Source organism: Oryctolagus cuniculus, chromosome 3 (assembly GCF_051225735.1).
Source record: "Oryctolagus cuniculus isolate XC-2025 breed Fujian yellow rabbit chromosome 3, ASM5122573v1, whole genome shotgun sequence".
NCBI lineage: Eukaryota > Metazoa > Chordata > Mammalia > Lagomorpha > Leporidae > Oryctolagus > Oryctolagus cuniculus.
Genome location: NC_142869.1, coordinates 1,668,598 through 1,695,289, shown reverse-complemented (window position 1 = coordinate 1,695,289; position 26,692 = coordinate 1,668,598). Strand labels below are relative to the sequence as shown.

Sequence of the window (26,692 nt, the reverse complement as noted above, 5' to 3'; positions counted from 1 at the left end):
AATGTTCTCTGCAGAAAAGCACTTTGGAGACGCCGGAACAGAACTCACAGATGCGATCAGCACGCATCTGGCGTGCCTATGGTTTTCGTCACTTTCGGTCTGGGGGCCCATTGCCCAGCAGTCCTTAGAGGCTTCCGTCAAATCAGACCCCCTCGGAATGCCCCCTGCTTTGCGGTTCACACCCAACACAGCAGCCAGGAAGAAGTAACGCCTGGACCCCACCACGCAGGCTGCAGGGGAGCGGCCTCCTTCGGCAGTGCCCCTGCTCTGCCCCTACCAGGTGGGAGCACAGCACAGGCACCCAGGGAGGAGCCCTGACCATCTGGCCTGCAGCACCCCTGCCCCAACCCCACCCAGGGTCCTGCCCCCTCCTGGGCCCCGCCCCCTCCCGGCCCCGCCCCTCCTCTGGGGATTGCCCCCCCTGGCCCCGCCCCCTCCCGGCCCCGCCCCCTCCCGGCCCCGCCCCTCCTCTGGGGATTGCCCCCCCGCCCTGCCCTCCTCCCGGGCCCCGCCCCTCCCCGGCCCCGCCCCTCCTCCCGGCCCCGCCCCTCCCGGCCCCGCCCCCTCCGGCCCCGCCCCCACTCACTCTCTTTGCCTTTCTCCTTGTTCTTGAGCTGCTGCAGCTTCTGCTCGCGGTGCTGCTTCTCCAGCTCCTGCTCCTGCCGGTGCCGCTCCAGCTTGCGCTGGTGCTCCAGCAGCTCCTGCTGGTGCTTCATGGCCAGCATCTCCTGCTGCTGCTGCGGAGGAGGGCAGGCGGTCAGCACGGCGCCATGGGTGGGGAGGAGGGCACAGGGTCAGCACAGCCACGGCCCCAGGGCACGGCGCCATGGGTGGGGAGGAGGGTACAGGGTCAGCACCGCCACGGCCCCAGGGCACGGCGCCATGGGTGGGGAGGAGGGTACAGGGTCAGCACCGCCACGGCCCCAGGGCACGGCGCCATGGGTGGGGAGGAGGGCACAGGGTCGGCACAGCCACGGCCCCAGGGCATGGCGCCACACGTGAGGAGGAGGGCAGGCGGTCAGCACCCACTGCACAGCCCCCAGGGCACGGCGCCATGGGTGGGGAGGAGGGTACAGGGTCGGCACAGGCATGGCCCCAGGGCACGGCGCCACACGTGAGGAGGAGGGCAGGCGGTCAGCACCCACTGCACAGCCCCCAGGGCACGGCGCCATGGGTGGGGAGGAGGGCAGGCGGTCAGCACCCACTGCACAGCCCCCAGGGCACGGCGCCGCGCGTGAGAAGGAGGGCACAGGGTCAGCACCCACTGCACAGACCCAGGGCATGGCGTCACACGTGGGGAGGAGGGCACAGGGTCAGCACCCGCCCACGGACCCCAGGGCAAGGTGTCGGAGAAGGGCACACGGTCAGCACCCACTGCACAGCCCCCAGGGCATGGCGCCATGGGTGGGGAGAAGGGCAGGCGGTCAGCACCCAGTGCACGGCCCCCAGGGCATGGTGCCGCGCATGGGGAGTAGGGCATGCGGTCAGCACCCCACGCACAGCCCCAGGGCAAGGCGTCGGAGGAAGGCAGAGGGTCAGCACCCACTGCACAGCCCCCAGGACACGGCGCCGTGCGTGGGGAGGAGGGCACAGGGTCAGCACCCGCCACGGCCCCGGGGGCACGGCATCACACCTGGGGAGGAGGGCACAGGGTCAGCACCCACTGCACAGCCCCCAGGGCACGGCACCATGGGTGGGGAGGAGGGCAGGCGGTCAGCACCCACTGCACAGACCCAGGGCACGGCGCCGCGTGTAGGGAAGAGGGCACACGGTCAGCACCCTGCGCACAGCCCCAGGGCACAGCGCTGAGCGTGGGGAGGAGGGCACAGGGTTAGCACCTGGTGCACGGCCCCCAGGGTACGGTGCTGCAAGTGGGGAGGAAGGCACATGGTCGGCACCCCGCGCACAGACCGCAGGGCACGGCACCGCGCGTGGGGAGGAGGGCATGCGGTCAGCACCCTGTGCACAGACCCCAGGGCATGGCGCCATGGGTGGGGAGGAGGGCACACGGTCAGCACCCCGCGCACAGCCCCAGGGCACGGCACCACATGTGGGGAGGAGGGCACAGGGTCAGCACCCCACGCACAGCCCCAGGGCACAGCGCCGCATGTGGGGAGGAGGGTACACGGTCAGCACGCCACACACAGCCCCAGGGCACGGCGCTGTGTGTGGTGAGGAAGGCACATGGTCAGCACCCCGCGCACAGCCCCAGGGAACGGTGCCACGTGTAGGGAGGAGGGCACAGGGTCAGCACCCCACGCACAGCCCCAGGGCACAGCGCAACGCGTGCGGAGGAGGGCACAGGGTCAGCACCCACTGCACAGCCCCCAGGACACGGTGCCGCGAGAGGGGAGGAGGGCACACGGTCAGCACCCCACACACAGCCCCAGGGCACGGCGCCGCGCGTGGGGAGGAGGGCATGCGGTCAGCACCCCACTGTGCCCTGAAGGTCCGGGCACTGCATTGGGAGGAGGGGCTGCTGGAGGCCAAGGTGCCTTCTGACCTCTAGCAAACCTTTGCCAAGACGGGAGGCGACCTCCCCCATGGACGCCACAGATGAGTGTAATACATGGAAGCACGCCGTGACCAGAGGCCCAGAGACCCCTCCCCAGGGTGCCTGCGAGAGAAGGGAGCCCAGCTCCAAGATGCCCATGGGAAATGCTGGGCAGTGCCCTCAGTGGGGGCTTGGCAGGGGAATCCCGCCCAGCCAAGAAGGAATCAAGCAGGGACCCAGGCAGACACAGGCAGTGTGGGAGTCAGCGCTGGGAAACTGTCTCCGTCCAGTTCTGGAACAGGGAAAACGCTACCCGAGGCTGCCTCTCCCTCCAGGCAGGGCAGGGAGGGCTCAGGGCGGAGGGGCTGCCCCTGGGAGGGGCGCTCCCGAGCTGTCCAATGCAAGCGAAAGTACACCTGGGGCGGGACAGCTGTCCTGCAAACATTTTATCTCATCTTGCAGAAGACAAGCAGTCGACTCCCTCAAAACTTCAAGCTGTCTCTAACACGCAAGCCGGACGCAGGCGCTGAGAGAGGAACAGGCTTCGCAGGATCGCAGTTCACAGATGGCCCTCACCTAAGCAGTTCTTAGGAACTACACAGGCACAGCACCCAGCCACTGAGGTGGTGAGCAAAAAAGAGACGTCCAGAGAGGGTCAGCGTGAGCAGGGAGGGGCAGGCCTTGTGAGCGGGGTGGGGGTGGGGTTAATCCGTTGCCTAGGACACCAGCATCCTGCATCGGAGGGCGGGTCTGGGTCCTGGCCACTCCTCTTCCAATCCAGGAAGGGGGTGGCAGCATAGGCAGGTGGGGGGGCAAGCCCGCGCCACAGCAGCCGCACAGCCTCCTCAGGGGAAAGCTGGCCAGAAGCACCCTCCCCCGAATGTCCGAGGACAGGGAATGGATGGCCAGGACAGCAACCGCGGGTTAGGGAGGCCTCCTCCAGGCCTGCACTCAATCCCCACAACCCGTGCGGAACTTTGTAAAGGCAAAGGTGGCTGGTGGGGCAGGGTCTCAGCCCAGACGGGAGCAAGGCAGCGAGAGGCACAAGTGAGGGGCAATGGGGTGGCTGCGTGAGAACCGTGAACTCATGCAGGCATGAGGGTGTGGGCGTGCTCGTACACGTGTGTGAATCACACACTGACACCCACAGCAGGTCCCTCCCTGTCTACCCTCTAACTGTTCTGTGACAAACACTTCAGAGCGACAGGTTACAATCCAAAGAGCAAGGCTGGCTGAGAGCTGACCCACGAGGGTTAGAAATGCAAGCAGGAGACGCTCTGGGCAGAGGGAGGCCCGAAGGGTCCCCAGGGCATGTGAGTGTGTGTGCGTGTGCGTGTGCACATGCACACAGGTGCCTGTGAGTGGTCTCTGTGGGCTCTGCCTCTCACGTGAGCTCTTGCAGGTCCTGGGGGAGCCATGTGCACCCAGGAGCATCTGCAAGATGTCGCTGGTCCTTTTTCAGGAAAGGGGTCTGTGTCCACCAGCAAGCTCCACGCCCAGGTTGTACCTGCTGAGGCAGTCCCAACGTAGCCACCCCCGAGGACAACAACCGGGGTCCCCGTGGCTCAGCAAACACATCCCTCACACCCCACACTTCTCAAAAGATGAGGTGGCGAAGAGGGCCTGGCTGGAACCCTTCCTGGCCAAAGACCTGCAGGGGAGGAATGGCCCCGTCCCCAGGGCGTCGGTCTCTTCCTAGGCCCACTTCCCAGGCAGCGCTCTGGTACCTGGGTGCTGAGGCAGTTCCCAAGCTCAAGTGGAACACCAGGTAAACTAAGAAACTGGAGTTCAGGTGCTGAGAACATCTTCCTACTGACGTGCCTGCTTTGTGCAAAGTTCAAGTAGCATCAAACCAACCACGCTGAAGAGAAGTGACAGCAGCCGGCTCGCGGCTCACTAGGCTAATCCTCCGCCTGCAGCGCCGGCACACCGGGTTCTAGTCCCGGTTGCTCCTCGTCCAGTCCAGCTCTCTGCTGTGGCCCAGGAGTGCTGTGGAGGATGGCCCAAGTGCTTGGGCCCTGCACCCGCATGGGAGACCAGGAGGAAACACCTGGCTCCTGGCTTTGCATCAGTGCGGTGTGCCAGCCACAGCGGCCATTGGGGGGTGAACCAACAGAAAAGGAAGACCTTTCTCTCTGTCTCTCTCTAACTCTGCAGTCCAAAAAAAAAAAAAGAGAGAGAGAAGTGACAGCAGCTCTGTGATTTAAAAGGTGAGCACTGTTTTTCTTCTACTCCTTCCACTCCCAAAATGAAGTCTAGTTCAGGACTGGGAACGCAGGTACCAGCCAAGAGTTAACTTACCGCAAAACTGCGAGACAGCAGCAACAAAGTGACAACAAAACAAAGAGGAACCAGGGCCACCAGCTCATAGACGCCCTGTGGCATGGACAGCCAGGAAGGCCCTGCTCTGCTCCAGCTGTGGGAGATGCCCAGGCAGAGCCCCGGCCGCAACCCCCTCCACAGCCAGCTCTGGAATGAGGCCGACCTCAACCTCTAGGTCACAGACACAGCGCTGGCTCCACCTGGCCCCTTGGCTGTGCTACCACAGCGCCCAGAGTTGGCCTCCTGGCCTTCCCAGCCCCCCGCCCCAGTGCTATGGAAGTGGCCGATGCCAGGCCCCACGGGATTCTCTGGGGGCTCAGCAGGACCTCGGGCTGTCAAGGGCCTGCCCAGTGGCACTGTGGTCACAGTCAGGGTTTACCTGGGCAGGGGAGCCAGTTAGCAGGTCAGCACTGGCGACGCCTGCTGAGGGCCTGTTGCGGCACAAACAGGCCCACCTGTGGCCTTCACACGGGGAGGGGGCGGCATTTCTAGATGGGAGCATGGGGCAGAAAAGCTGGAGAGGGTGTAGGTAGGCCCTGAACCAGCAGGGGAGGAGCGGAGTGAGGCTGTGCCAACCAAGCCCAGCAAGGGGCTGCACAGACGCCACTCCGCGGAGAAGCCACACCCAGCCAGTGCAGCAGGAGCCGGGCTTCCCCGCGCAGCACCTGCCTCGTGAGACCTTCCCTATGGGAAAAGCACATCTCAACAGCCACCTTCTACGAGCTTCCGGGACCTGCAGGCAGAGCTGAGCACGCAGTCTCCATGCCCTTCGCCTGGGTGGCCCTGCAGCTCGGTGCTGAGCGACACCCACCTGCTGGCCCCCACCCAGGAAGCACCCAGGACCTGGCGCATCTGACTTCTGCAGACACTGGCACTGTGCAGACCGGACGAGTGACCTTCCCGACACTAAATTACAGTGCTGTGACGGACAAGTGGACCCCAGGGGGCGACAGCACGCTCCTAGTGAGGAGCGGACACGGGTGCAGTGGGTGCGTCCCATCCTCGAACGCGGGCTGGAGTCCTGGCTACGCTGCGTCAGGGCCGGGTCCTGGCCAGCGAGTCCTGGGGGGCAGCAGGTGCTGGAGGTTCAAGTGCTTGGGCCCCAGTCTGCCAGGGGAGACCTGGAGTTCAGGCTCCCGGCTGTGGCCTGGTCCAGCCCCAGCTGTGGCAGGTATTTGGGGAATGAACCAGAGGATGAAAGATCTCTCTCTCTCTCTCTCTCTCTCTCTCTGTCACTCTTTCAAATAAGTAAATCTTAAAAACAAAAACAAAAACAAAAACAAAACAAAAAACTGAGCTGGGAGTGAAATACCAGACCCCCGGAATCTGGATTATTTGTCCCACTTGGGAACTCAGACAAACGTCCAGGTGGAAATCCATCAGACTCCACGTCAGGGAGAACCAAGGCCCTGCCGCGTGGGAACAAGCATTCGTCCGCCATCAGCTGCAGGGGCGGGGCCTCCGGGGCTCTGAGTGCCTGTCAGTCTTCATCTCTACCCAATCGCCTGAAGGGGCAGAGGTCAAGTTCAAGTGATGAATGCATACGCAGACTGCCACACTTCACAACGGGCTGCTGGGCGTGGTGCTGCGGAGTCTGCCCAACAGAGGGCACGGAGCCGGGGCAGTGCAGGACTCGGGAGCTGCCGGGGCCGGGCCCGGCAGGAGCCTGTGGAGGACGGTGAGGCTGTGTGTGGGACAGACAGACACACAGACACCACACAGACACCATGCACACACCACATACACCACATACACTTCATGCCACACAAACCCCCCCACACTCGTGCCTGAGTGCCCCGAGGCTGCGGCTGCTGCAGACGGCCAGGACGTCTGATGATTATGAGCTTGGACCGCGCAGGCGGCCCGGTGGCCCCCAGATGGACAGTGGGCTTCTCCCTCAGGGCAGGATGGGTTTTCTCAGCATGACCAGCAGTCCACAGAAGAAACTCACCTGCGGTCACACAGTCAGTCAACAAGCCAGCCACGAGCCTTGCTCAACTCCCACACGCCAACCAGCCTCTTGAGAATTACCCTGAAGTCGGACTTCAGCGGCCACCGGCATCCCCCACGTCACGTGCAAGGCCCCCAACACACGCCCTCCACTTAGCAAGGATCCTGAGTTCTCCTGTTAGGCCACGCCCAGGGGCCCGCACTTCCCAGATCGCATTTCTTTTCTTTCTTTCTTTCTTTTTTTTTTTGACAGGCAGAGTGGACAGTGAGAGAGACAGACAGAGAGAAAGGTCTTCCTTTGCCATTGGTTCACCCTCCAACGGCCGCCGCGGCTGGTGCACTGTGGCCAGCGCGCAACGCAGTGACCCAAAGCCAGGAGCCAGGTGCTCCTCCTGGTCTCCCATGGGGTACAGAGCCCAAGCACTCAGGCCATCCTCCACTGCACTCCCGAGCCACAGCAGAGAGCTGGCCTGGAAGAGGGGCAACCGGGACAGAATCTGGCGCCCCAACCAGGACTAGAACCCGGGGTGCCGGAGCCGCAAGCGGAGGATTAGCCTATTCAGCCATGACACCAGCCCCCAGATGGCATTTCTGCCCTGCTGTCTGGCTTTGCCTCTGGCCCAGGATGAAGGCCCCTTCGCCGCTCGGCCCTCTGATTTGCCCGTGGGGCAACCTCAGACTGAGGAGCTGCCGGGCCCAACGCTAATGGTTACGACCACGGGGCCTGGACAGCTGCACACCACAGAGCCGCTGGCAGGACCGCAGGCAAGGGCAGCAGCAGCCCCGCCCTCAGGGCCCACAGCACGCGAGGCACAGGGCTTTGCCTGAGGAGGGACTCTGTTCCCGCCCCGTGTGCAGCCCTCCTGCCCCACACCTGCCAGCACCCGCTTTGCCGTGGTACTGGGAAAAGGTCACAGTGAACCCAAAATACCCAGAGGTCAGTGCACTCTGGAGGAACGCGCAGAATTGAAAAGGCGGGCAGGGAGGGGGTGAGCAGAGGCAGACCCTGGACACGCGTGGCTCCCAGCCTCCTCCAGCAGGACCCCGGGGGCTTCTCCATCAGCCCCCGTGCCACAGCACCTTCTAGCAGAGTGGGAAAACAAGCAAGGGGTCTTCCTGGGTGTGCGCTGGTTGCTGACTGCGGAACGTGTGCTGGTCGGCTGTGGTCTCCATGGAAAATGTGAGACCAAAACATCACTTTCTGGGGGGTCTTCAGACACGGGACCACTGGCATCCTGACTCCCAGGAGTTTTACGGGGTCCTCAGACGCGGGACCACTGGCATCCTGACTCCCAGGAGTACGGGCCCAGATGGACAAGGCAGCCCTGTGGCGGCGCATGGGAAACAAGCTTTTGCCCACCTCGCACACGACGGCAGCCCCCAGAGTCCCCAGGACTGCCGCCTGGCATCGTGCCCTGCACCCGACGTTCACACGCAGGAGTGCCCCCAGTACCGAGGTCTGCGTGGGAAGGCCTCCATCAGAGACGCCCGGCTCTGGCCCAGCCTGGGGTGGGGGTGGGGGGCAGGGCCGTGCAGCAGGGCTGGGTGCACTCTGGGGAACTGGCTCGTCCAGCCCTGGCCCCAGCCTGTCTCCCCCCCAAGGCTGTCTCCGAGGATCTAACTTCAGGCTCCCCGGAGAGGGCCAGGCCCCCCAACAACGTCCTGCCGTGGTGGGTCGCCATGAGCCGAGGCAGCCAGTGAGGAGGAACGGGGAGCCGTGCCGCCCAGATCGTGGTCTCTCTCGCAGGACATGAGCCCCACGGCTGCCATCCCTGGTGACACAAACGCACCTCAGAAAGTTCAAGGAAAATGGAATTAAAAGATGCGTTTTTTCTGAAGCAGAGTTTTCTAAATCCACGCAGTTTTCTTCCTAACTCACATTTTCCCAAGAACTTTCTGAAAACCTCGTGTGCAGACAGCTCAGGACACTGGGCGAGTCGGGTGCAGGGGCTCCGTGTCTGTCACCGACCAGGGCAGCACGGCTGGGCGAGGCCAGGCCCCCCGGGCATGGCACTGACAGGCACGACCGTGCCCGTGAGCACGCGTGAGGGATGCAGGGTCCGGTGACGCCACAGGCCACGGCCTTGCCAGCAGGCACTGGCAGCTGACACTCACGATGGGGAGCCCAGGCGGTCGCAGGCTCGGGGCAGCACTGCAGCCACCCGGGGCAGGGAGGACAGGCCAGAGAGACCCGGGCCCAGGCTCTGCAGGCCGCAGCACCAGGCTCCCTCTCAGCCTAGCCGGAAAGAGGCAGCGGCACTGCCAACCACACGGCTCAGAACTCTCCCACCGCGAGTGCAGCACAGCGCGCGTCTCTCTCTCTCACACGAACGCAGCACAAGCGTGTCTCTCACCATGGATGCAGCACAAACGTGTCTTTCTTCCACCACACATGGAGCATACGTGTGAGCCTTCCACGTGAACGCAGCACAAGTGTGTCTCTCCCACCATGAATGTAGCGTGTGTGTCTCTCCCACCATGAATGTGGCGTGTATGTCTCTCCCACCATGAATGTGGCGTGTGTGTCTCCCACCATGAATGTGGCGTGTGTATCTCTCCCACCATGAATGTAGCATGTGTGTCTCTCCCACCATGAATGTAGCGTGTGTGTCTCCCACCATGAATGTAGCGTGTGTGTCTCCCACCATGAATGTAGCACATGTGTGTGTCTCCCACCATGAATGTAGCACATGTGTGTGTCTCTCCCACCATGAATGTGGCGTGTGTGTCTCTCCCACCATGAATGTAGCATGTGTGTCTCTCCCACCATGAATGTAGCGTGTGTGTCTCCCACCATGAATGTAGCATGTGTGTCTCCCACCATGAATGTAGCGTGTGTGTCTCCCACCATGAATGTAGCACATGTGTATGTCTCCCACCATGAATGTAGCACATGTGTGTGTCTCTCCCACCATGAATGTAGCATGTGTGTCTCTCCCACCATGAATGTAGCGTGTGTGTCTCCCACCATGAATGTGGCGTGTGTGTCTCTCCCGCCATGAATGTGGCGTGTGTCTCTCCCACTATGAATGTGGCGTGTGTGTCTCTCCCACCATGAATGTGGCGTGTGTGTCTCTCCCACCATGAATGTAGCATGTGTGTCTCTCCCACCATGAATGTAGCGTGTGTGTCTCCCACCATGAATGTAGCACATGTGTGTGTCTCCCACCATGAATGTAGCACATGTGTGTGTCTCATGCACATGAATGTAGCAGTTGTGTCTCCTACGTGAATGTAGCAAAGTGTGTGTCTCTCCCACCACGAATGTGGCGTGCATGTGTCTCATGCAAACAGTTTGTTTTAATGAAAAAGTAAAACAAATTACTGAAAGGCAGAGTGCGGACACCAGAACTTCTTCATGGCTCCACAGGCACAGGCGCAGCCACAGGTGCAGCTGGAGGCACGGGCACAGGCACAGCCGGAGGCACAGCCGGAGGCACAGCCACAGGTACAGCCACAGGCACAGCCACAGGTACAGCTGGAGGCACGGCACAGGCACAGCTGGAGGCACAGCCACAGGTACAGCTGGAGGCACAGGCACAGCCACAGGCACAGCTGGAGGCACGGGCACAGGCACAGCTGGAGGCACGGGCACAGGTACAGCTGGAGGCACAGGCACAGGTACAGCTGGAGGCACGGGCACAGGCACAGCCACAGGCACGGGCACAGGCACAGCCGGAGGCACAGCCACAGGTACAGCCACAGGTACAGCTGGAGGGCACAACCACAGGCACAACTGTAGCCACAGGCACAGGTACAGCTGGAGGCACAGGCACAGCCACAGGCACAGCTGGAGGCACAGCCACAGGTACAGGTGGAGGCACAGCCACAGGTACAGCTGGAGGCACAGCCACAGGTACAGGTGGAGGCACAGCCACAGGTACAGCTGGAGGCATGGGCACAGGTACAGCTGGAGGCACAGGCACAGCCACAGGTGCAGCTGCAGCCACAGGTACAGGTGGAGGCACAGACACAGACACAGACACAGGCACAAGTGTGGGCACAGGCACAGCCGGAGGCACAGGTACAGCTGGAGGCACAGTCATAGGCACAGGCGCAGGCACAGGTACAGCTGGAGGCAGGCACAGGCATAACCACAGGCACAGGTACAGCCAGAGGCATAGCCACAGGCACAGGCGTAGGTGCGGGCACAGGCACAACCACAGCCACAGGTACAGCTGGAGGCACAGCCATAGCCACAGGCGCAGGTACAGGTACAGCTGGAGGCACAGGCACAGCCACAGGCGTGGCCAGAATCACAGCCACAGCCACAGGCATAGGTGCGGGCACAGGCAGTCACGGTGGCTGGGGTGGAGGTCTCTGGGCACCCGGCCAGTGCTGAGCAGAGCACTGGGCAGGGAAGCAAACTCTGCAGGACCAGGCAAGGAGAGGCAGCGGGGCCAGGGCAGCAGACGGAGGGGCACAGAGGCCCTTCCCCTGCCTGCTTCCTCCTGAGAGCCCCCAGGAATCCCGCACACATGCAGGCTGCACTTATTTCTCTGAAAGCTACATCGCCCCCAGCTAGTAGGAACACCAACAGCGACAGTGACAGTCCCCTCTGACCCTGCCCCATGACGCTGCACATGGCAGGCTCGCTCTTCTTCCATGTGCTGAAGTCATGGAACCAGGGCAAAGTCGTTCAGCGAGTGGCCGGGGCGCTGTCACCAGCCAGCCCCATGCGGGCTCTGAGGGGAGTCTGGCCCGGCGATGTGCCGACACGTCCCAGGGCAGCCAGCACAGGTGGCTGAGGCAGCATCCAGGCACACAGGAGGGCACACACTCTAGAGTGAGGGCACAGTGAGGGGCCGTGGAGTCACCCGGTCACAGGACTCCTGGGGTGCAGTGGGGGGCACCCAGGCCCACCTGGGGCGGGTACCGCAGGAATCACAGAAGCACAAAGCTACAGCAGGAAAGCGAACGAAACGTGCGGCCTATCGAAGGCGGCTCCAGGCGGCTTCGGTGAGGCCAGCACCGCCGGCCGCTGCTGAAGGACCCCGCTGACCCGCCCCCGCTGACATGTGCCCCTCCCGCGGACAGCCTCAAACACTGGCTCACAGTCCTGGAGACCCGGGCAGGGCTGTGATCGTACTTGCGACGGCTATGGTGGTGGTGGTGGCTGTAGTGGTCATAGTTGTGGTTCTGGCTGTGGTGGTGGTGGTGGCTGTGGTGGTGATGTGGTCATGGTGGTTCTGGCTGTGGCTGTGGCTGCAGTAGTGGTAGCCATGGTGGTGATGTGGTGGCCGTGGTGGTGGTGACGTGGTGGCTATGCTGGTGGTGGTGGTGGTGGCTGTGGTAGTGATGTGGTGGCTGTGGTCATGGTGGTTCTGGCTGTGGCTGTGGCTGCAGTGGTGGTGGCTGTGGCTGTGTTTGTGGCTACGGTGGTGGTGGCTATGCTGGTGGTGGTTGGGGTGGTGGTAGTGGTGCTGCTGCTGCTACCACAGCAAGGCCCTGTGCCTCCACCCGGCCACGCCCATTCTCTGCACTGTGGGCGGCCTGTGGACAGAGCCGGGAGCAGACCTGGAAGTACGCCATCCGGCCTCAGTCCCGCAGACCCTGGAGATGAGAGCGCAGCCCTGGCGGGGCCTCACCGGACCCTCAGTGCCAGCCCCCCGCTGAGCTGTGCAGGTTCCGGCCCACAGACGCTCTGATGGCATTTGCTGTCTGCACCTGCGAGGTGCCGGGGGTGCGCTGCTCTCCAGCGATCGGCAACTCACACACCCTGGCTTGCGCGGACCTTCCGGCTCTGCTGCACGTGGCTTGGGAACCCCGAGACACGCTGGGCTCTCATCCCTGCGTGTGCTTCTGTGGACACCGCGAGCGCTGAACCCACACGGCAACAGCTGCCCTACGGCACTTCGCTGCGCACCGCGGGCGTGTTCTCTCCTGCTCACTGCCCTGCCAGACCTGGAGCGAGGGCAGCCCAGCACAGCACGCGGCAGTGCTGTCAGCTGTTCCTGGCACACTCACCTGCACGAAAACACCCCTTTCTAACTATAAAAGGTGAATGAGAAAGAGAGAAACGTCAAACAAGAACACAAGAGCGGCCCGTCCCTCAGCCCAGCAGGCACCACTGAGGGGCCTGGTGCCTCTCGCTGGCCATCGTTCCGAGAAGAGTCCAAGTTAGGAAAAACGGACTAAAAGACAAGCTTCTTTCAGTGCGGGACAGCCCATGCGGTTTCTGTCACAACACACGTTTCCCCGAACTTTCTGAAGACACCTGGGATTCAGACGCGGTTCTGGCGGACTCCGGGGCGCCTGCCCCACCTCAAGGCTCCCTGGCGGGGAGGGCGCTCGGCCGCGCACTGACCTTGATGTGCTCCTGCAGCTGGGCCTCGTGCTGCCGCGACAGCTGCTCGTGCTGCCGCTGGAACTCGGCGATGAGGACCTGCCTCTGCAGCTGCTGCTGCTGCTTCAGCGCCAGGAGCTCCTGCTGCAGCCGCTGCTCCCGCAGCGCGGGCTCGGCCACCGGCAGCGCGAACGGGTGGTCCAGGCGCAGGTCCATGGGCACGGCCGAGGGTGCCACTTGCAGAGGCAGTGCTGTGGCCACGTCCACTGCGGAGAGAGCACAGCACAGCGGGCGGTCACTGAGGCGGCACGGCTGGCCCGGGCCCCCGCCTGCCCCAAGGTCCACTGGCAACCGTCCAGGGTGGCCCTGAGTGGAGAGACTTGTGACGCTCTCCACACAGGCCCCCGAGGCCCCCGGGCGCCACCGCTGCACTTGAGTGTGGAAGCGCGTGAGGCTGGGAGGTCAGGCCGGGAGACGCGCACAGACCCCCGCCCCCCGCCCTACTCTCAAAGGCCCCGTACAGGCCCAAAGGCCTTGCTGACGTCATTCTGAAGTCAATCAGGGAAAAAGAAAGAAAGAAAAGGGCTCCGGTCAGTCCAGGAAGAGCCTGAGGTCAGCCCTCGGGGCAAGCCGGCCCGGTCGGTCTCTTCCTCTCCACACAGCCACTCCAGGACAGCCTGTGCCACGCAAGTAAGCAGCCGCACAGGCGCTCGGCACGGAGAGCCCGTCTCCATGGCAAAGTGAGCACCCTCCTGGAAAACATGTTTACGCAACAAGGGTGGCCAGCGCTCCTGGCGGCGGCACAAGCACACTCCACCGAGGCGCGGGCCTCCTGCGTGCACTCACGTCCACCCAGTGAGAGGCTGCCAGGGGTTCCGACCAGGGGCAGCAGTGGAATCCATCCCGACCCCCATCACCGACACCAGAGTACAGGGAGAAAAACAGTGCACAGAGCCAGGGCTGCGAACCAGAGTGCTCCTTGTACGACAGGCTCACGTCAGAAAAGTGCGCAAGTGTCCAAGCACCACGGCCGGCCACACCTGTCCTGCAGTCCAGGGACACACCTGTCAACACACACCACCTGTCACTGGTCACACACTGTCGCCTGCGTGCGCTGTCACTTGCTGCACAGTGTCAACACACACAACCTGTCCCTGTGATACCCTGCCATGTCACCCACTGCATATTACCTGTCACCCACTGCACACTGTCACATACTATCTGTCCCATACTACCTGTCCTGTCGCGCAAACTGTCCCATCACACACCTGTCCCCTCACACACCACCTGTCCCATCACACACCACCTGTGCCATCACACACCACCTGTTCCCCTCACACACCACCTGTCCCCATCACACCTGTGCTTCTGCGGACAGAGTCCCTTGTGAGGCTTGAAAGCCGCCACCCAGCAGGCCTGCCCTCCAGGTCCCCACAGCCTGCCTGGGCCACGTCAGTCAACACAAGGCCGAGGCCAGGGGAAGGAGGCGGGCCTTGTCCTCGGCTCAAGGGAACCCAGGCCCAACACGTGAGGGTATCAGAGAGGACATGCACCTTACTCGCCTGGCCTTGCTCGAGTGCTTTCTGGACAGTGCAAAGCTGCCCTAGATCTGACCCCAGGGCATAGAGGTTCCAGATGGCTTCAGACCAAGTCCCAATCAAAACCTACTTCCTGGGAAAACCATGTTCCACACCCCAAAGCCTGCTGACCTGGTCCTGAACGTTGCTGTGTCAGTGCCCAGGCAGGTGGCCCCGAGCTGGCCTGGGACACAGCCTTCCCCTCTGTGGGCGCCTCTGCTCTTGGAGAAGCCTGGTTCTGGCAGGGCTCGGCGCTCCAGTCCTGGGCTGCCCTTGGCTGTCAGGAGCCTCAGGGTCTCCCACCAGAGGCGGTCCCCTTGGGCAGAGACCAGGATGGGTGCAGAGAGAGGGCACCCAACATGGGGGCTCTTGGATTCCCTGAGAGGCGTGACGTCACCATCACCCCAGCTCTGGGTGCTGCAGCCATCCCTGTTTGCTGACCTGGCCCTGCTGTCCTGCCTTGCTCACCCAGGAGCGCAGCGCCCAGAGCCAGGACACGCTTGACTTCGAGGAGATCCCGGGCCCTGGGCCGCGTGGTGGGGTTGGCCTGTCCTTGAGTGGTTCTTGATCACAGCCCTCGCTCCTCGCCAGGGCAGCCGACGCCAGCTGGTTGCTGAGTAAGGGCAACCCTGCCTCCTTAAACGGACGTCTCTGTGCCTGTAGCTGGCTGTGGGAACGGCACACAGATGATCTGTTCCCACACAGGCGCAGCTGAGGACTGGAGCTTACCACTCCCTCCCTTTCCTTTATTGATCATCTAAGTCATAAAACACAGCGACACAGACAGCCTGGGGCCGCCCAGCCTCTGGCTTTCTTTCGAGGAACACAAGGTTAGGCAAGGGGCAGAGAGCGCTGGACCCACTCGGGGAACCGAGACAAGAGCTGCTCTGCCACAGACGGACCGTGGGCCAGGGCTGCCCCCACAGCCCGGTGCACAAGACGCCCTCTAGAACGGGGACTGGGGTGCCTGCTGGCTGTGCCTGTCCCTGTCTGCCACCCACCGCCGTGACCGCCAAGTTGCCCCTTTACGCTGCTCGCCCGTGCTCCAGGGACAGCGTGGCCTTTCCGGGCGACACACAAGTCACGCTGGGTCTATTCAGAATGCCTGCCTGCGCGGTGGCAGGGAGGCCAGCCTGTCAGGCCCCTGCTCGCCTGGACTGCCGCCCCAGTACGTCACTGAGCCGTCTCACGGTCAGCCCCTCTGGAGCCTGAACGCTGGCCAGCTACACGGTCCTGCGGTGGCCCTGTGCCTCAGTTTACTGAGGACGCAGGCACAGCTCTGCCTTTGCCAGGCCCCGTGGGACGGGCCCTGCCTGTCTAGCTTGGGGGAGAGGAGACACTGGGCAGGGAGTTCTTGGGGTCCACTGGGGGCAGCGAGGGGGGACCGGGGCAGGGGAGGCGGACTAGCACACCCACAACCAGCTGGGCCAACTTTCTTTTTTATTCAGACTTCTCTCAGAACCTTCAGGGTCCGCGCTCAGAGCATCCGCGAAGGAAACAGAAGCCGCTGCAGGGTCCCAAGCACCTGACAGAAGCGACGCGGATGGGACCACGACACAAACGTCACCGACACTGTTGTGGGCGAGAGCGGGTGGAGCAGACCCCCTGCCATAAGGCGGGCACCTGGCAGGTTCCCAGCAGGTGGCCCGTGCTGACCCTGCCTCCCCGCAGTGCGCAGGGGCTCTGCAGAGGGCACTGACCGCGCCTCAGCGGGGGTGGGTGAGAGGCGGCCGCCCCGAAGCTGGCTCAGGCCCCGCACAGCCTAGCCTCAAGAGCCAAGTCCGTGTAATGAGTGGGGGGACCAAGGTTTCTTCCCATCCACTATGAAGCTATCAATGCTGTCTTTTCTAAACGTTAATTTACTTACTTCTTCGAAATGGAGAGTTACAGAGAGAAGGAGAGGGGGAGTCAGGGGAAGGCAGAGAGAGGTCTTCCATCCTCTGGATCACACCCCAAACGGCCACAACAGCCAGGGCTGGGCTGAAGACAGGAGACCAGGAGACATGAACTTCAGACACGTCTCCCACGTGGGTGGCAGGGGCCCAGGGACTCTGGCCATTATCCGCTGCTCTCCCAGGTACCTTCGCAGGGAGCAGGATGGGAAGTGGGGCAGCCGGGACTTGAACCAGTGCTCATAGGGGATGTGGGTGTTGCAGGCGGCGGCTTCACCCACTGCGTGACAATCAACATGTGAAGGCTCCCCAATAGATTTAAATGTCTTCCCCCGTGGCGCTGCCGCAGACCCAGGCACAGACCTGGGAAGAGCGTGTCTCAGCTTCCTGTGTGAGAGTCGCGAGTGGGCACACCACTCTGCCCGGGTCTCTCCGAAGTCCCACCACACGCGACTGAATGCTACTGCCCAGCACTGCCCACACGAGGCAGGAAGTGAGTGGGTGCAGGACTTACCCTGCTGCTCTGACACGGCTCCACCCCCAGCTCCAGACCAACGAGGAGCAAGGAGCTTCTGAACCCAACCACGAAAGACCCCCCTGCTCTGCTGGGGACTTCCCAACCAGCACACAGGCCCACAACACCCTGCACGGCCCTTACGTGACCTTTCTGGGTGGCAGCAGTGACACGGCCATCCTGAACGTGTTGTGTGCAAAGAAGCAATACCAAACCCCCCGCCGTGGGCAAACCCAAGTGCTGTGCACAGGGGCATCCACCAGGTATCCCCAACCCAGTAAAAACCCCTGCCCCGCGCCCACATGGGGCAGTGGGGCAGCTCTTACTGCTGAGCGGTGTCCCTCGTGCTCAAGCACAAGCCCCGGATAGACCCTGCCTGGGTGGCACACGGGGGTCAGGGCGCGGCATGGCCTGCAGGCTCTCACACCAGACAAGACTCCACACAGACTCCCGGGAGCGAGCCTGCCAGGAGCCGGGGAACCTGCAGGGGACGGCCTACTGCCCAGAGGGAGCCTGCAGGTGCCTGCTCCTGCAGCAGAAGGGGCCACTGTTTTCTCTGCGGCTCCTCTGTGTGGACCGGGGCAACAGGAAGTTGAAAGTAACGCAGAGAGCTTCCCCAGCGACACATCACCCGCCTCGCAAAGGCTCCTCCCATCACCATCATCACGCCTGCACCTGCAGACACAAGGGTGCAGGGCAGGGAGACGCATCGGGGCCAGGAAACACGGCCTGGTCGCCCCTCGCAGTGAGGGAGCCAGGAGGGAGGGGCACATGGCCACGCCCCACACACCAGCTGCGTGGGCGAGGACCACAATCGCCATTCATGCCTCGGCAGAGCCGGGGCTGCGTCACACATGACTGGGGCTATTTCTGTATCAGAACCCTGCAGATGCCACGAGAGCCCCAGGGAAGCTGCCAGCGCCTTTGACCCAGTGTGCCCTGCGGAAAACAATCAAACCTTCTCTACTTACGGAATGCGGCGCCCAGACAAAAAACCCTGTATTCTCATGAATATTCTATGGGAGAGTAGAAAATTGCTTTTATAGGCTGTGCCTTGAGAAACCTATTAACACAGTCAGGCTCATGACGCCGGGGCAGGCACAAGGCGCACATTCAGGGCTTCGGCGAGAGACGCGAGGCCAGGCGGTGAATGGGTTCTCCATCACAAACAGAAATCTGCCAGTCGTGCGCTCTCTCTCTCCCCTCTTTTTAAATAAATGATCACCAAGGAGGAGGCGGCTTTTCCATGACCTGAATTAGGCCCCTTCACACAACCCCGTTTCTCGCACCATCCAGACTATGTGCGACAAGCAGCACCGTTCTTTGGGAAGCATGGCCGAAGTGTGGCCTCTTCAAGTCAAGAGTGGCGCACCCAAGGGAGGGAAACAAGAGGTGTTTCTGACTCATTCAAAGGGAGAGAAAACAATAGGTGTTTCAGCCCTGTGACCACCATTCTGCCCACGTGCGGGGGTGGGGGAGACAGGGAGGGGCACAGGACACTGGGCATTTTCCATCTTCCTGCTGTGACACATCACCCACACGGAGGAGCACGCGTGCGGAGCACAGAAGGGCAGTGAGACCAGCACCGGATGTCCGACACCTCTGCAGCCCCTGCAGACCGCGCGAGCCTCCCCCACCCCGCATGGCCCTGCAGGGCTGAGGCAGCCAGCTCGCCCGTGGAGGAGGCCTTCACCTCTGCAACAGATCCTGAGTGACGTCCAGGCACCCACGGCTCCCCAGAGCCCGCGGCCTGCATTTCTGCACCCCCTGCCCCGTGGCATCTCCAGATGTCAAACCCCCTCCTGGGCCTGCTCCTCTGCCCCCCCCAGACCCCCTCCTGGGCCTGCTCCTCTGCCCCCCCCCAGACCCCCCTCCTGGGCCCACTCCTCTGCCCCCCCCAGACCCCCTCCTGGGCCCACTCCTCTGCCTCCCCAGACCCCCTCCTGGGCCCACTCCTCTGCCCCCCCAGACCCCCTCCTGGGCCCACTCCTCTGCTCCCCCCTTCCTGGCCCCCCTCCTCTGCTCTCCCCCCTCCTGGCCCTGCTCCTCTGCTCCCCCCTCCTCTGCTCCCCCCTCCTGGCCCCCCTCCTCTGCTCCCACCTCCTGGCCCCCTCCTCTGCTCCCCCCTCCTGGCCCTGCTCCTCTGCTCCCCCCTCCTCTGCTCCCCCCTCCTGGCCCCCCTCCTCTGCTCCCCCCCCTCTGCTCCCCTCTCCTGGACCCCCTCCTCTGCTCCCCTCTCCTGGCCCCCTCCTCTGCTCCCCCCTCCTGGCCCCCCTCCTCTGCTCTCCCCCCTCCTGGCCCCGCTCCTCTGCTCCCCCCCTCTGCTCCCCCCTCCTGGCCCCCTCCTCTGCTCCCCCCTCCTGGCCCCCCTCCTCTGCTCTCCCCCTCCTGGCCCCCCTCCTCTGCTCTCCCCCCTCCTGGCCCCCCTCCTCTGCTCTCCCCCCTCCTGGCCCCGCTCCTCTGCTCCCCCCCTCCTGGCCCCCCTCCTCTGCTCCCCCCCCTCCTGGCCCCCCTCCTCTGCTCTCCCCCCTCCTGGCCCCCCTCCTCTGCTCTCCCCCCTCCTGGCCCCCCTCCTCTGCTCTCCCCCCTCCTGGCCCCCCTCCTCTGCTCTCCCCCCTCCTCTGCTCTCCCCCCTCCTCTGCTCTCCCCCCTCCTGGCCCCGCTCCTCTGCTCCCCCCTCTGCTCCCCCCTCCTGGCCCCGCCCTCTGCTCCCCCCTCCTCCCTCAGGCTGCTCTCCTGCTCTACAGCTCAGGTGGTGTCTCCGGCTGTGGAGGAGGAGGAAGGAGAGGGCAGATCTGCGTGTGGGAAGAGGGAAGATTGTTTCTGTCCCCTCATCTTCTCCTCCTGACTTTGTACAGAACTCCAGGCCAAAAGCCACTCCCCCTGAACTGTGAAGGCCCTGGGCTCCGAAGCAGCCGCCTGTCCCACCCTGCCCTGGCGTCTGCTGTCCTGTCCTGTCCCACACGACAGGGTGCTCTGGCCTCTTCCTGGAACCCCGCGTGGGGCCTTTCAGTGGCAAACAGGACTTAGGGGTGCAGTGTGAGCGCTGCTACTGGGTTGGGACGTAGGGCACACGCGCCCTCCCTGGGGGTCTACGGTCCGAGGCGAGGCAAAGCAGCTGCGGGCATCCAGCCTGCCGTCTGGTCCTGGCTCGCCAGAGCGCGTAGCTTACTGAGGCGACCACCAAAGGGCTGAACACTCACAGTCGAGCTCCACCCGGAATTCTCAGCCACGTGCGACGTCGCCTTTCTCGAAGGCGCTCTGAAGGCACGGCGCTCGCTCACTTTCACACTGTGTGCGCGAGTCGAGGTGGGGCCGCCACGGGGCTCTCAGGGCTCAGGGCAGAAGTACTCTGCAGGGGACGCGGCTTCAGAGTAGAGGAAACCTACACGGGCTCCCTCTGCCTCATTTAGATGAATACACGCACCGTGAAACAAACGCACTCATGTCAACAACTCAGCACCACTTGAATTACGCTTGAAAAACAAAAACATGAATCAAGAAGAGGCTTTCTGTTTTGCACTGCTTTGTTTACAACTGAAATGAAAACGTAAAGAAAGAAACCCAAGTGTCAAACGTGGAGACACCGAGAGACGCACACAGGAGGATTTTTCAAACCCTGCGCTGGGCAAGAGACACGGGGCACCGACGGTCAGCCTCGATGCTGCGTTTTCTGCACAGGTCTGGGACAGACACGACGCGCATCGCTGCTCGGCACATCAGTGAGGAACAGGGAGCTGTGCTCCTCGCTGGCGGCAGCACGGGCAAAGCTCCCGCCCTCGCCTTCTCCAGTGCAGGCCACCGGGCTGCAGTGTGCGTGTGTGCACGCGTGTGTGTGCGTGTAAACTTGGCTGACACACGCAACCCCTCCACAGGGCATTCGAGATACGGGCTCTGATGTGCAGGGCCTCGTGGGCAGTCAAGGGACACCCAGAACGGGAACACGGATGTCCTGGCCACGGAGGGTAGGGGCGGGACACCCTGCAGGAAGCCCAGGACAGTGGGCCTTGCGCGGGCTGCAGCGAGCTGGCTTCCGTGGCCCGGCCTGGCTGTGGCCCAGAGCAGCCCTGGAGCCTGACCCTTGGTCTGGAGCTGCTGTTCTTCCAAACCACTGTGCTCTGACCCCCAGAGCTCCCCCGACCCCAACCCGTGGGCCTGGCCTGCCGCGGCTCAGGCACGGGTCTTGTTCATGCCAATCGCCTGGCTACCCCTATACTTACTGCTTTTGAAAATAAACTTTTTCCAGAAAATCTCCTGGGCTGGGACAGAAACCAGGGCCCATCCTGCAGGCTGCACAGGCTAGGCTCAGCCCGGCCTCATCCCCCCACCTCTCCACGGGCACCAGGGAAAATGGGAGACAACAGCAAAGCACCACCCACCGCCACCGCCCACTGGCTGCGGAATAGAGACAGAAACAGAAAATCCCTGAAATACTGTTTTCACTACTAAAAATAACAGGCTGCAATTACTCCAGGTGTGAGCTCCGCGCCAGTCTCCCCAGCAGGCCTCCTCCACGGCGCACGGCACCTTCCCGAGCTGCGAACTCAGCACCAGGCCGGACAGCTGCCACGGCACACACGGCACACACGGCCCCGCCCCTCCTGCAGGCCGCCTGGGTGGGGGGGCTTTGCCTCTCTCCCCTGCGCATCCCTGCATGCCCGTGAGGGGACACCCAGGTGACACGCAGACGGCACATTCCACACAGCGTCTGCAGGGACGACGGGCAGCCAGGGCAGCCTCACGTCGTCTCACGGACACGCTGACAGCATCGTCATCCAGACGGATGGAAGGCACAGAGGCTCCGGGGGAGGACGCCCTCACCGACGGCAGCAGGAGCTCCCACAGGCGGCGCCGGGCCTGGGCACGTCGGTCACCACATCGGTGCTGGGCACAGCTCTACGCCTGCTCACACAAGGGAGGCGCTGAGCAGCAGCCTGGCCTCAGGGTCCCCCGCACCGGTGGCAGGCAGCAGCTATCAGGAGCCGAGGCCGCACCCTGCCTGCGCCCTCCCTGCAGACGGTGGCTGCACACGGAGCTGGGGAGAGTCCTGCTGCTCCCCTCGGAACCATCCCAGCGTCCCGCAGAGGATGGAGCAAAGCGCGGCGGGCTGAGGCCTGCTCGAACCAGCAGGAGCGACCACTCCGTCCGACGCCGGGAAGAACACAAAGCGCCAGCCAGGCCCCCATGCCTGCGGTCACTCCTGAGTGCAGAGCCGTCCACCAAGACAGCCACACACACTGCACGTCCACCAGCGGGCATGTGAAGGCTTGGGAGAGAGAAGGCAGGGCAGCCGCCAGCCAGCACTCGATGGACCATGGCCTCCAAGGGCCCCACACACCCGGCCCTGCCCCAGGCCCTCGGCATGAGGCAGGCACAGGAGCCAGCAGGTGAAGCGGCATGGGTGAGGGGCCACGTGGGGCGGACACACGGGACCACGGCGGAGCCACTGCTCCAGGGGTGACTTCCAGCACAGGGAAGAATCGGAGCTGACTCAGTGCCCTGGGAGGGAAGGACGCTCTCGGAAGAGTCGGAGAGGAAATGGGAGAATCAGAAAAGCGAGCGCAGTCCAACAGGAGTGTGACTGCTCAGCCTGTGGCGGTGCGGCTCCCGGACACCGCTCTGCACCGGTCAGGCAGGGGGGACTCGGGAGCAGCCGGAAGGCCTTGGGCAGGACGCCTGGCCCAGCAGGACCCTGGCACGGGTCCCCCGGGGGACAGAAACATGTGAAGAAACCAGGCCAGCTCTCACAGCACGGCCTCTGCCGCTGCTCAGAGCGGAGACTCCCGCCGCCCCTCCGCCCTGCTGGCCATGCTGGTCTGTGACCCCCGCACCCCGACTGCTCAGAAAGGGCCTGAGGAGGGAGCGGGGGCCCCAGGCCTGCCGTGGAAGACAACCAGGACCTGAGAAGTTCGCAGATTTGACCCGGAATTCCTTTCCCCTGCTCTCAGGGCCCAGGGCTGTGCAAGGCCCCAGGTTCCACCACGCAGCTACCCCGCCTCACCCCAGTCACCCAGGGACACCCACTCCTCCTCTTCCTCCTCCCCTGCCACAGGCCCCCAAAGCCTCCCTGGCATACTCCGCACCTGGCTCAGCAGCTCTCCCCAGCCGCCGCCCCACGGCCAGGGAACAGCAGAGCAGAGCCTTGCTCCAGCCCAGGTGCAGGTCCACAGCCGGCGTTCTCGTCTCTGATGCCAGCTACTGTGAGACCCGGAGAGGCCGGATCTGAAGGTGGTTGAGAGTTGTCCAGAACTGCGGACACAGAAAGCAAGGCCAGGCAGGCTGGCCGCTTCCTGGATGGAGCTGCAGGCAGGGGCAGCTGGGGGAGACTGCCCTACAGTCGGACGATGCCCGAGTGCAACCAGTCACGCGGCAGCCCCGCAGAGCCGCGGGCCAGAGGAAGTGTGGACGGCGGCAGAGGCCTCGCCAGGAAGCCTGTGCCAGAGGAGCCCCTCACAGAGAGGCCAGGGAGGAAAGGCAGGCCAGCAACGGGAGGACGTGAAGAGAAATCCACACGCACAACAGGACGATGGGCAGCAACGTGATCTCAGCTGTGGAGCCAAACCACGGAGAAAAGCACAGGTGCCAGGAAGGGGGCGACACCTGCAAGGGCTCCCAGGGAGGCCCCCCCCCACAGCCAGGCAGGCAGAGCTTCAAGGGAAGAAAGAAGGACGGCCGTGAACCCGGGAGCCACTCTGCACCCCGACGCCGCGTGCTCCGTCAGCACACACGGACAGACACACACACAAGACACACACAGAGATATGCACATATGAGACACAGACGTGCAGAGCACACACATACATGCACACGCAGACTTACACGCACTAACCCTGATCCAGAGATGCAGACACAGACACTGACACACGCAGACACACATCATTGCTTTACATGCACAATCACACATGCAGATACAGGTACCCACCCCACACACACAGAGGTACACAGATACCCACAGAGGCAAGCCCATTCACACACAGATACACTCGAGGCACAGGACACATCCCCACCCACGGCTCGGAAGTCCGGGCGCTGACAGAGCCTCCAGCTGTACCTCCCAACCTGCAGGAAGCCCAGGCAACACAAGGACAGGCATGTGACGTGATGGGGTGAGACTGCACCAGGCGGAGAACACAGAAAGACAACCACCTGCCACCCCAGTGGGCAAATTCAAGGGTGAGAGAGTCGCAGGGCAGGGAGCGAAGCGTGCAGGTAGGGACACTGCCTGAACCCCAGCCAACCAACAACCCCAAAAGATCCTGCTTTAAATACAGGGACGCACACGCGGGACGGATACCTAGTGACGCCGAAGGCTGCTCCAGCCTGGGGAAAGACGTTTCTTTTTTAATTTTTTAAAATTTATTTGAAAGGCAGATTTTCAAGAGAGAGAGAGAGAGAGAGAGAGAGAAAGAGAATCTTCCATCTACTGGTTCACTCTCCCCACATGGCTGCAATGGCTGGAGCTGGGCTGATTTGGAGCCAGGAGCTTCTTCCAGGTCTCCCCCGTGGGTGCAGGGGGCGGGATTGGCTGGATCGGCAGTGGAGCAGCCAGGTCTGGAACCAGCGCCCACGTGGGACGCCGGCATCACGGGCGGAGGCCTAACCTGCTGTGCCACGCGCTGGCCCCTGAGAGGCATCTCTGAGCACAAGAGATGGAGTCACCACCTCTGAGCACTGGACACTCGCAGCGCAGCGCAGATGGGCAGTCTCAGCGCCACTGCGGGGCCAACGCCAGCTTTCAAGACCTCAGCCGCGCATCCCAGAGGCACAGGGCAGCAGAAACCCAGTCAGGACGCTCCTGGGGAAGGCGCAAGGGGCCCTCTGAGGGTCACCAGGGAGAGGACCAGGACCCACCCCACTCTCACACAGGCCCGAGGCAATTCTGGGTCATTAAGGCACAAATGTGCACACGTCAGAGGCCCCGCTGGAAAACATGCCCACACCCTTGCAACAGAAAACCACGGCACACAGTGCACACACGCTTCTCACCACAAAGACAAACCGACACAAGTGACTCCAGTCAGGGTCAGCGCAGGGGAAGACGCCTGGGAGGCGCTGCGTCTCCCACCATGGGCGCCCACACGGCAGCAAGACAGCACCCTGGGGTTCCAGCCCTGCAGGAAGAGGCTGCCCAGGGGCAGAGCCCTAGCAGCAGGGACTCAGGACAGAGCGCGCAGCCTCCAACAGACCACACGGCACGCGTGGGTGGGAGCCTCCCAGGAGACACCCAGCTCGCTCCTGGGGGCTCAGCACGGGTCCTTGACCCTGGGCTAGGGTGCCCAGGCTCACAGCGCTGAGGAGGTGGCTGGGTCATGGGGACTAACTCACTTGGTTACCATCACACGAGGAAGTCGTCCGGCTTTATCTAAATCACTTTGTCACAAAGTTCATCTGGATTCCATTTTAAATTGACTTGTTCAAATTAAGTGCAGATTTCTAAAAACTGCCTGAGAGGCAAAGAGAAGCAGACAGAGACAGGGGAGCTCCCACCTGCCGGCGCCGCTGGGCCAGGCCAGGAACTGTCTGGGTCTCCTGAGGGGCGGCCGTCAGCTGCTGCCTCAGAAGCAGGGGAGCCAGGACTAGAACCTGCGCTCAGACTGGGTACAAGCACCTGCCTGCTGGCCCAAACGCCCACCCCAAAAGAAAGTTTCTGACCGCAAACAAATGCATTGTTTCTCCCCTTCAGTATTTCTTAGTGGCATAAAAAGCAGAAATGGAGCCTCCAGAATTCGGCGTGGCTCAGCCACACACAGCCCAGCTCCCAGCCGCCGGAGACAAGGACAGCTCTGTCATTCTGGGTCCTGCCCCTCATGAATGCCAGGCGTGGGAAGGAGACAGGGTCTCCACACTGCTCTCTCCGGTCTCCTAGAACCCAAGCACACCAAGTGGTCACCATGCTGGGGGAGAGACGGCAGGAGTGCGGGTGGGGAGTGGTACAGCCCACCATGGCAAAGCCAGGGCCAAGGCGGGCCAAGGCAGACCAAGGCCACAGGTCAGCTGCACCCGCCATGCGCAGATCACAGGGCAGGAGGTACTAACTTCAACCCCCTGCTCTGCAGAGCGAGGTTCACCTCAAACAAGCCTGACCCTGCATGGAGGCTTCCTTATCTGAGGTTCACACCAGCTCTGAGCCAGGAGCCCAGCACCAGCACCAGGACTCCCAGGGGAGACCCACGCTGCACGTCCCAACAGTAAAATCTCCCGGCAGTGCTGGCTGACAGTGCTGGGGGGCAGGGTGAGAGTGACGGCAGGTGCCAGGAAGACCAAGCCCCTGGGAATCCTCAGTGTACACGTGGAAACTGAGGCACAGGGGTCGATGTGGGGACCCTGAGAGGAAGCAAGGGCTCATGGGATTCACATAGAGGTTAGCGAGGCCGTTCCTCATCGCAGTGGTGCACACTGCATACAGCCACGTCCCACAGGTCTGGGGGCAGAGTCCGATGGGGCTGAGGGAGCTGCACTCAGGATGTGGGCAGGGCTGCATCCTCCAGGGCCCCAGAGCTTCTGCTCCCGGCCTCGCCCAGCACCGAGAGGCACCTCCACCCCTCGACTACCGGCACCTTCTAGCTCCAAAACCAGCCGCCGAACCCCCAGAGCCCCTGATTCCGTCCCCACTCGTCCTTGTTTGACTCTGTCGGAGCCAAGGGGCCTGTGATGACA

General features: G+C 63.1%; 1 protein-coding gene across 10 annotated transcripts in view; it reads right to left on the bottom strand.

The window, feature by feature from the left end:
• The window catches only part of HDAC4 (histone deacetylase 4), a 228,707-nt gene that overhangs the window by 81,791 nt on the left and 120,224 nt on the right, over nucleotides 1-26,692 (bottom strand). For 7 of the 10 annotated variants that reach the window (XM_070071474.2, XM_070071465.2, XM_070071470.2 and 4 more), the window contains exons 3-4: nucleotides 13,074-13,318; nucleotides 587-737 (exon numbers count right to left, since the gene is read on the bottom strand). In XM_070071474.2, coding sequence (XP_069927575.1) covers nucleotides 587-737; nucleotides 13,074-13,318 — 396 coding nt within the window. The remainder of the gene's footprint in view (nucleotides 1-586; nucleotides 738-13,073; nucleotides 13,319-26,692) is intronic. The other 3 variants (XM_070071466.2, XM_070071471.2, XM_070071468.2) reach the window with 1 other exon arrangement.